The sequence below is a fragment of the Trichosurus vulpecula genome, chromosome 7 (genome assembly GCF_011100635.1).
Source record: "Trichosurus vulpecula isolate mTriVul1 chromosome 7, mTriVul1.pri, whole genome shotgun sequence".
NCBI classification, from domain to species: Eukaryota; Metazoa; Chordata; class Mammalia; order Diprotodontia; family Phalangeridae; genus Trichosurus; species Trichosurus vulpecula.
In genome coordinates, this window is record NC_050579.1 from 21,584,896 (window position 1) to 21,594,656 (window position 9,761).

Here is a 9,761-nt window from a genome sequence, read left to right on the forward strand (position 1 = left end):
GCCCAAGGTCACACAACTAGTATGTGTGTCAAGTGTCTGAAGCCGGATTTGAACTCAGGTCCTCCTGACTCCAGGGCCCATGCTCTACTCACTGCACCACCCAGCTGCCCCTTCCAGCCACTTTTTCCAGGAGTACCAGGGTGCTGGGCCTTGGAGCTTAGCCCTTCACCAGAGAAGCAAAGTACTCACACAACAACAAAGTATATTTCAAATAGTTTAATTTTAAAAATATTCTATTAGGTGCTAAAATATGTCTTCACTCATAGTCGCCCATTTTAATTTTCTGAAACTTTTTTTTGAAACAAAAAAGAATATCACAAAGTTGGATTCAACATGCAGATTTCAAAGAAAAAGAAACTTTCCAGAAAGTCTGAGCTGAAGAACTAGGCTTGGTGTTCCCAGAACCTCACACACACTCTTGCTGGGACATAAGCTGTAGCAGCAGTGCTGACCCAGGACTGGGGACAGGGGCCATACTAGAAGGGAGGGGGACAGAGAAAAGGGGCATGTGAGGGAAGGGGAGGCAGAAGAAGAGTAGCAGCTGGAGAGAGCCTAATGGGAGACAGAGAATTGAGGAAGAGGCCAGGGCCCAGGCAAATGGAAATCCATGTGATCAGCCTCCAAGCTCAGTCAGGTGGTGAAGAAGCCCCTCCTTTCCCCAGAAGCCTAGATTAGGCCATGGCACCCAATCCTGCCCCTTCCTCTCCAGTGCCAGCGCCAGACACACTCCTGCCTCAGGCTGAAGGGCTCACTCTGGCCCTTGCAGGGAGCGCCCGAGAGCCTATGGGCTTTGTCCACGGCTTCCAACAAGGGTCACCAAGATCCCTCAGTGCTTTCTCTCTACAGGGCACTTATTCGTCTCTGCACTACATTCACTGGCCTAGGAGCAGCTCAGCCCAGGGAGCAGAGGCCACACAACTAGAGATGATGGCTGATGCTCCAGGCTTGGCTCCCCAAAAAGCAGGGCTAGGGCCTGAGGGTGTGAGCTCCACCTGGAAGCGTGCCCTGGAGGATGAGCTTGGGGAACCCTGGGGCCACCCACTTGCAGCTTGAGTCCCCTAAGGAAAGCATAAGGGGAGAAGCAACCCTCTTCCTAGGAGTAAGCAAACAGGTACCAGGGACGGAAAGATGGCATCATGACCCCAAGTCCTCTGGCCACCTTCCCCACTGCAGCCTTTCAGCCCAGGGGGCCGAGACCTGCAGTCTCTTTACCCCAATGCTTGCCTTCACCCCAGCAACACAGCACAGCCAGGACCAGAATTCAATAAATAGAGGCTAGGGGCCAAGTGGACAGGGACACCAGGTGTCGCTAGCTTTCTGACGCCGTCTGCAGCACAGCAGACTGCTCCACACAGAAACGCTTTAGTGGTGGGGCACCTGAGTCCTCCTCATCCTCTGCAGCCTAGGGAGAAGTCAGAGTGGTCAGTTAGGGAGAAGTCAGAGTGGTCAGTTAGAGGAGACTTACTGGAATGTCAGCCTAGGGCTCCTGCCACCTCAGCTGGGCTCACTCTTCATGGAGGTCTCACCCTTCCCTTCTAGCACACAGCCCAGTTGCCAGTCTTTCCTGGCCTCCACAAGCTTTCTTCACCCCACCTTCAGCATGGCCATTCCCCACACCAAAAAGCAACTGTCTTTTAGAGGGTTTCTTGGGCACTAAAAAATCCCATGACTTTCCTTACCTGTGTCTCTAGTGGGACTGGTTCTTCCTTGGTGAGGGTGGGAGGTTCATCAGCCACTTCAGAAGCAGGCAGGGATGGTTCTGAAAAGGGAACAAGGTGATCCTAACCCCAGGACCTTGTTGAGGAAGCTGACCTCTCCAAATCATGGCCTTTCCAATCTCACCTCCCAGTGCTCTACTCACTGTGCCACCTAGCTGTCCCTTACTCGCTGTTTTCAAATACATCTGGTTGTTTCTGACTTCCAAACCAAGACCCCCAGGCCCTTCTCTGCCTGGCATACCCTACCCTTCAGACAGCATGGGGCAGTGGAGAGGCCATCAGGCTTGGAGTCAGGAAAAGTGCTTGAAATCTGGTTTTAGACACTACCTGTGTGACCCTGGCCAAGTCATATAACTTGGCTGGGCCTCAGTGCTCTAACTCTATGGTCCCTTCCAGGCTCAGCCTGCTCCAAACCCTTCCAATCCTTCAATGCCATCTCCTCCCCAAAATATTCCCTAATCCCCTCTCCTCACCCAAAGGGCTGCCTTTGTCCCCCAAACATAGCACTTTCTACTTCCTATTTCATGTCCATATTTATATTCATATTTAAATGTGTCATTGTTAATGGTGACATGACTGCAAATCCACTATATGCTGGAAATCAATGACCCCCCATGTTCCCTCTCTCCTTTGTCCATCAGCTGGACCACCGCCTGTTGAGTCAAACTGCTAGCCAGGCAGCCCATCCATAGAGTCTTTAATACTGTGGCCCTCCCACTCCCCACCCCCAAGCCTCCTCACCCAATGCATGCTGGGTGATCCAAGCCTCTGCACTTTGGACTTTGTTGTGGACTGAGTAGAGCAGCAGCACAGTGAGGTCCCAGCACTTACCCTCCAGGATCTCCTGGCCTAACGTGGGTGGCTGGGAATCATCTGTTCGAAAATCTGAGGTGTGCGCTGGGCTCAGTGACTCACTCTGCTGGGGGCTAGGGCTTGAGTTGGTGCTACTGTCCACCTTGAGCTGATAGACATCAGACATGGAGCTCTGGTTGCTGTTCTCATCTGAAAGCCAAGTTCAATCAAGGAAGGACCTTAAGGGGCGAGTGGGGAGGAAGCCAGGCATGTGGGAGCAGCTCCGAGTCAGGCCCAAGGGCTCAGCTTCACTCTGGACACTGGAGGGGGCCACAGGGACCTGGCCTTTCCTGGGTACTATGGCACCTCGAAGCCCTGCAGGGTGTGATCAGGTTTGTTGTTTTACTAACGCAAATACAGCTTATTTTGGTGCCAGTGCAGACACTAAATGAATTTGTAATCTTTACATCTGTGAGCTATTTATGCTTTAGGAGGAAGGTCACTGTCAGAATGACAATGTCCATCTCAGCCTCCCTCCTGGCTGTGGACCTGCTATTTTTATAAAATGTCACCCCAGCACAGACTCTTAAAGGATTTCACAGACAAGAGAATCCAATCTCCCACCTCAGGCAGGAATAACCTCTAAGGTATAAGACATTTGGGTGGTTCTTCATCTCGCCCAAATCCTTCCAGTGTCTCATAAAGCAGCCTGTTCCACTACTGAAGGGCCCGGTTTTTAGAAAGTTCTTCCTTGGGGTTTAGAACAATCTTCACTCGGCACTCTGGTGAATATGTACAACCACTGGATTGGAGAAAGGTTTGTGACTAAAAGATCTTCTCCAGTCAAATGAAAAAGTGCTCATTCTCAAGCAATTTTCAACTTAAATTTTATGGTAATCACAAAACAAAAAATGAACTTTCCCAAGCCCCAAAGAACAAAAGGTTGTGCAATTATCAAAGAAAGAAAGATTGAAGCTCCAGTCTGGCACACACCCTAGGAAAAGGACAGTCACCCCAAAACTAAGGAAGCTTCCCCTACAATAAAAGGGACACCTCCCCTGGAGTGTGGTAAACAGAGACCTCTGATCTAATTACCAGATTCTGCCTATTTTGGGAAATCAGGCACACCCTCTAACTTGATTAGGTCCTCAATTCCAGGGAGAGTAAGATTGGGTCATCAATTCAGAACTTTGATTACCTAGGAGAAGCCTTGGTGTGGTAGGCTTCCAATGGTCAATCAGTCAATAACCATTCAGGAGGACTCACCGTAGGTGGGCATTGTGATAAGGGCTGGCATACAAAGAAAGGAACTAGGTCATGTAGACACTAACAGAGCAGACTGAAGTTAATCTGAAGAGGGAAGGGTCTTCAGCCAAAGACAGGATTTGAGCCATTTTGTAAAAGAATAGAGAAGATTCCTCATTCACATGGAGCTAAAATCTATCCATTTCTGCTCTTTGTGACTCTTACCGCCCCTCCCCCTCCAGGTCAAACACGTCCTTCAGCTGTTGCTGAAATCACACTGACCAAGGAACAGTGACCAGGACCAGCAGCTGCTCATCCTTCTAGCATTCAGTTTGTGGGGGAGACCAAAGGATGGCCTTGAGTGTACAAAGTCCATCACCAAAGAGACCTGCAGGAGCTTTTCTTGTCTTTCTCCTGTTTTCCCCACTAAACATTTCCTATACGGTCGGGACCTGGGCACAAGGGCACGAAGATCATGAAGAGGTCCTGGCTTTGGCCACTCTATACTAAAAGGCCAAGAGCAGAACATGGGTCCTTCGCGAAAGGCAACCAGAACTTACCTTGGAATTCGAGAAGGAGAGAAGAGTTGGCAGAGGCATCAGAGGGAAAACCATTGGGTTCTCGGGCTGCTGAATTATTCGATTTTGATTTCTCCTTCTGGAAAAAGAAACACCAGAGTTGGGCAGGAGGAAATGTTATTGGGAGGTTCCCAAAGTGTTGCTGTCATCTGGAAGAATGCTTGGGGTACAGACAAAGGGGCATGAGCCCTTTGGGGGAGGGGCCGAGAGCCTGAGTGAAGATTGGCAACAGCAGAATAGAATGTTCATGTAGGTCAACTCTCACTTTCCAATTCTGCCTCTGAGTTGTCTCCTCAATCAAAAATCAGTCAGTCAATAAGCACTTATTAAGCACCTACTATGTACCAGGAACTATATATTAAGTACCAGGGATACAAGGAAAGACAAAACATAGTGTCTGCTCTCCAGGAGCTCACAATCTAATGATTGGGAGAGAGGAGATGCAAACAACTGTGTACAAACCAGATAGAGAAAAGAGAAATTAGAGATAATCAACAAGTTCTTCTACCTGGCCCAGGTGGAGAGGTATAGGTAAGCAAGAAACAAAGAAGACTGGGTGCCCCCAGCTTCAGGAAAAAAGGAAGTGACCTTCCCCTAGGGACAAGGGCAGGAAGGCCTTGCAAGGGGCCAAGCAGGGGGACCAGGCCCCAGGAGTCCCATTCTTCTCTCTTTCTGCCCCACCTCTAGAAAGTTCATTCCCCAGGTTCCTCTCCCTGCCCATCCCCTCTCTGAGCTGGATAGAGGCTACTTGTGTGGGAGACCAATGGGGAGAAACATCTTCATTGACTAAAACATTAGCCTACCCCAACCCGTTCCATGTAACTGGTTAGAGTAAGGAGCAATCTCAACACAAAAACTAGAAGGCAGGACAACTGAACTGTGGTTGTAACTTTCCCACTTACTCACCTCTTTGCTGTCAGCTACTGGCACCCATTTAAATATCCTAAGGGACGTGTCCCCCACAGTTACCCACTTCTTCTCCCTAAAAAGAAGGCATTGGTTAGAGTTGAGCAAGGAGGCCCTCTTTCTTTCCCCAGAGCTTCTTACCAGACAGCTCCTTCTGCTGGGAATGCTATTCCTCTAAACAAATATTGCTCAAGTCACCTCTGCTTGGAAGAGTTTTTATGTCTAACTACATCTGGCCACATTCCCAACATTAGGCTCTTTCTACTGACATACAACTTGTACAGAGTCTTTTTTTCTCCCAGAATGCAGCAAAAAGAAACCTTTCCAGACTCAAAGAGTATTGGGACACATCTCCCCCCTCCCCCCCAAAAAGCCAAGATACTAATTTTCATTTTTTTATGCAGTTGCTGGGAAAGAACAAAACAAACTTCTCCCCAACAGTCCCTTCTTTTCCACAGGTATACATTTGTAGATGACTCCAACAACCAGGACCCTTGCCTCCACTTTTTTTTTTCCCACACATCCTGGAGGGGGCACCAGCAAAGTCTCTGGGCAGAAGGGGCGCTCAATCCTTGGAGATAAGCGACTGACCAGCTTTCCTGAGAGAAAACTCTTCTGGCCTCCAACCAGTGAGAAGGGCAGGAGGGGCTGGTGATTCCCAAACCTTCCCCAGCCTTTCCTGCTCCCAAAGTGTTTATGAAATACCTCTGTACGTGAGTAACAGAGATGTTTTTCACCTCCCTGGAGGGTTGTTGTGAGAAAAGTATTTTGTAAACCATAAAGTGCACCAGTTAGGATGATGACTAATTTAAACGATGGGAAATTATTCACTAGGGGTTGAGACAGGCAGCCATTCTGAAAGGGATCTGGGGGTGTGGAAGGGGCACTGAGAGACAGCTTCCAGGAACGGGGAGGCCCCACCACCCTCTGCCCTTCCCAGACTTCACCTAGAGCCACAGGCTAAGGACACTGGTCACCTGGAGAATATCTGGACCAGAAAGACCCTAGGTCAGAGGAGCAGGAGATGCTGAGCATAGGAAAGACTTCAAGGAAATGGCATCTGTCTCTAAGTTTCTGAAGGACTGTCCTGAGGAGGACTCAGAAAAAAGGGGGCAACTTGCAAATTTAAGCTTGATGTCAGGGAAACCTAACAATTGAGATGGGCCATGGTGCCTAAGGTGGAAGCCAGGGGGCGCTACAATGCACAGGGAAGTCTGGGAGACCTGAACTCTAATCTGGCCTCAGGTACTTACTTCCATTTAACCTCCGTGTGCCTCAGTTTTCTTAGCGGTAAAATCGGAATAAGAACAGCACCTACCTTCCAGGGCAGCTTTCAGGATAAAATAAGATGAAATAATCCTTACAAAGCGCTTGGCACAGCACCTGGCACACAGTAAGCACTATGGAAATGCATGTTCCCTTCTCTTAGAAGTATTCAAGCAGAGGCTGGACGATCACTTCTTGGTTAAGTTACGGGGGAGAGTCTTCTCAAGAACAGGTTGGACTAAATGCAATTCTATAGACAACTGCTGCCTTGGAGTCAGCAGGACTTGGGTGCAAATCTTGCCTTTAATACTTATTACCTTGGCCTTGGCCAAGTCCCTGGGCCCCAGTTCCATCATGACCTCTTAGGTCCCTTTCAACTCTGGAGCTATGATCCCCTAAGTTCATTTCAAATTTTGAAAGAGTTTTTCAGTTAGCTGGAGAATTCCTGTTCTAGAAGCTAAGATCTGTATAGTTCTTCCCTTTTATTGTCCAATTACATAACCAGAAACAGAGGAAAACTCACTGCCCAGGACAGAAGAAACAAAATGCCAACATTTTATTTATACGTCTCATGTGTGGGAGAAATGTCTACATGGTTCAAAAAGAGGGGGGAAAGGAAAACCATGGCTCCACTAGCTGAATGGAGTGTGTTATGACCTTTTTAGAATGAAGTTAATTTGAAAATTTTGATTTTATAACTTCTTGACCTCAAAGAGTTCAAAGATTCACAAACACCTCAGTTAACTCATTATTAAAAGGGGAAAGGTTGGTAGAGAAGGGAATCTACAATCAGAAAACAGGGAAGCAATGAGATCAAATACCCTGTCCATGGTCACTCATTAGTCTTCAGTAGGGTCAGGAAGATAATCGAGTCTCAGAACTCCAGGTTCAAGATAAGCCAAAAGGAGACTCTCTTGGAGCTCCACACACCAGCACCTTTCACATATTTTTTAGTATACAAGCTAGGAGATGATGGCACGAGGGTAACAGAGTCCTTTTGCTGACCTGTTACTTCCCTCAATTTCACCACGAGATACTTCAGAAACGAATAGAAAAAAATAAAATCTTATTGATTCTAAGCAGTAATGAGATTATTTAAGTTTCTGTCCAAGATCTCTCAGCAGGAACAAGAAATAAAAGGAGATAGACTGATTATTCTCAGAAATTTCCCCAGTCAAAATATACACAAAGAACTGGGTTCAACAGATGTTGACTTCATAGGATAAATGGGTGCAAAGAGGAGTCTGGGAAGGAGATACATGACAAGTAACAAGAAGCAACATGGCACAGTAGAATGTGCACATGGCTTAGAATCATAGGACAATAGGTTTGGAGCTTAGACAGGACCCTGCTTCAAGGAGCTAACATGCGCTGCTTCCTCACAAATCTAGAGCTGGAAAGGACTTTCCAAGTCGGTAAATCCAATCCCCTTGGTTTACTGATAAGGAAGCTGAAGCTCAGACATTTCCTCCATTTGCCCAAAATCACACAGCTAGACAGTGGTAATGCCAGAACTTGAACCAGAGTCCTGATTCCTCTTTCCACTGTTCCATATGGTTTCCCGAGTCTCAGCTTCCACAGTTTTAAAATGAAAAGACTTCCAGTATCTACTCAAGTGACACCTACAGAAAACTTTTCTAAGGATCCTAGAACTAAAGCAGAAAGGTACCTCAGAGGCCATACAGTACAACTTCTTCAGCTGGTCGTGCCAAGAGAAAAGTTCCTTTGTATATTGTTTATAACAGTTGCTAATACACTCCGTGGCAAAGTCACTTTGTAGATATTTTGTATTTAATTTTGTACTTAGAAGTTCCCTCCAAAAGAATATAAACTTGAAGGCAGGGACTTTTTTCCTCTTTTTGGTTTTTTCATTGTTTAACACAGTATCTAGCAGGCTATAGGCATTTGAAGCCTTGCTAGAAACAAAAATTAAGCCGGGCAATACTGAGCCCTAGGGATACAAAAGTCTTATGAAACTCCTGCTCTCGAGGAAGTTACAGTCTAATGGGAAACATATGCATGAACCTGATACAAAGTAACAGGAGGGAGACAGTGGTTGCTGGGTAGAAGGGAGGGGATCAGGGAAGGCCATAGAGAAAGGACTCGTGATTGAGTCTTGAAGGATTCATTCTAGTTATGGAGGACATCCTGTGGAGATGGGATAAAGACCCAAGGGAACACTAAGGTAATCTAACCTCACATGGCCTGAAAGCCTTTGATAAGCGGAGTTAAGAAAAGTCACCCCCAGACCACGGCATCCCGGGGGGCCAGAGCGGGCCAGGCAGAACCCTTGAAAACACAAGGCTGCCGGGATGTTTCGAACGTGGCCCCCTCGGAGGCTCGCGGCCCCGGGGAGTGGACAGGGCCGGAAGCTCGGCAGCATGCACCTGCTTCCCAGGCAGCCCCAGTCAGAATGATCACCGGCTCCGGGAGGGCGGCTCCGGACGCCGGCAGCACGCTGATTGGCTGAGGCCGGCGCGTCCTTTTCCTCGGCGCAGGCGCAGCACCAGATGGCTCCGCCTTTCTCCTCTTTCCCCCGCCCCCCGCCCCCGGCGCCGGCCGGCCGGCTCCCACCCCTCAGCCCGCCCCGCTCCGGCTCGGCCGTGGCCCCGTGCCCTGCCCCCTCACCCGACACACATCACCCCCCCCCCTTCCCCCGACAGCTCCTCACCATTTCCGTACTTTCTCGATAGCGGCCATCACCTTTTTGATGTCGTCTTTGGCCCGGCTGCGGGTCTCGGCCCGGACGGACCGGCCCGACATGGCGGCGGCGGGAGCGGCGGGGGCCGGGGCTCTGCTCCCAGGACACGGAGAAGCGCGCGCCGCACACGCCGCCACCGCCCGCCCGCCGCTGCCGCCGCCTCAGTCGCGTCACCGGCACCGCCCCCGCCCTCCCCGCCCCCCCTTTGCCTCCGCCTCCGCGCCCTCCTCCTGTGCGCGCCCCGCGGGGCTCGCACCCGGCCCTGCGCGCCTGCGCGGCCCTCCCGGGAAACCCCGCCCCCCACCTGCTCTTCCCCATCCCCTGTGCTGAGCCCGGAGCCCCGTAGGGAGAAGAGGGGAGGGGAAGGGACATGTGCACGTGCCGGATGGCTGGCACGTGCCTCTGAGGGGGGCGGGGAAAGAAGCACGAGGACGCACCTGCTGGGAGGCTGCTTGTGGCTGACCGTGGAGCTTCGGCTGCTCTCCTCCCCTCCCCTGGTTTGGACCCCCGAGGTGGGGGGAGGTCCTGACCCGGCCCCGCGGGCCTTGAAGGAGC

General features: G+C 49.9%; 1 protein-coding gene across 1 annotated transcript; it reads right to left on the reverse strand.

Moving 5' to 3' along the window:
- Positions 1 to 201: 201 nt before the first annotated feature.
- On the reverse strand, positions 202 to 9,393 carry BCL7B (BAF chromatin remodeling complex subunit BCL7B). Its single transcript, XM_036765975.1, has 6 exons — positions 9,177 to 9,393; positions 5,240 to 5,315; positions 4,316 to 4,412; positions 2,550 to 2,720; positions 1,680 to 1,759; positions 202 to 1,402 (listed from the first exon to the last, which is right to left on the reverse strand). The coding sequence occupies exons 1-6, from the start codon at positions 9,266 to 9,268 to the stop codon at positions 1,310 to 1,312; spliced, it is 609 nt and encodes a 202-aa protein (XP_036621870.1). The 5' UTR covers positions 9,269 to 9,393; the 3' UTR covers positions 202 to 1,309.
- Positions 9,394 to 9,761: the final 368 nt, after the last annotated feature.

Bases quoted from the DNA above. Each gene is read 5' to 3' on its own strand.
- BCL7B (XM_036765975.1), bottom strand. From the start codon at position 9,268: ATGTCGGGCCGGTCCGTCCGGGCCGAGACCCGCAGCCGGGCCAAAGAC. The intron at 4,413-5,239 runs GTGAGTAAGTGG...TTCTTTTTCCAG, and splicing joins CAGTAGCTGACAGCAAAGAG to AAGGAGAAATCAAAATCGAA. The intron at 1,403-1,679 runs GTAAGGAAAGTC...ACTTCTCCCTAG, and splicing joins CAGTCCCACTAGAGACACAG to GCTGCAGAGGATGAGGAGGA.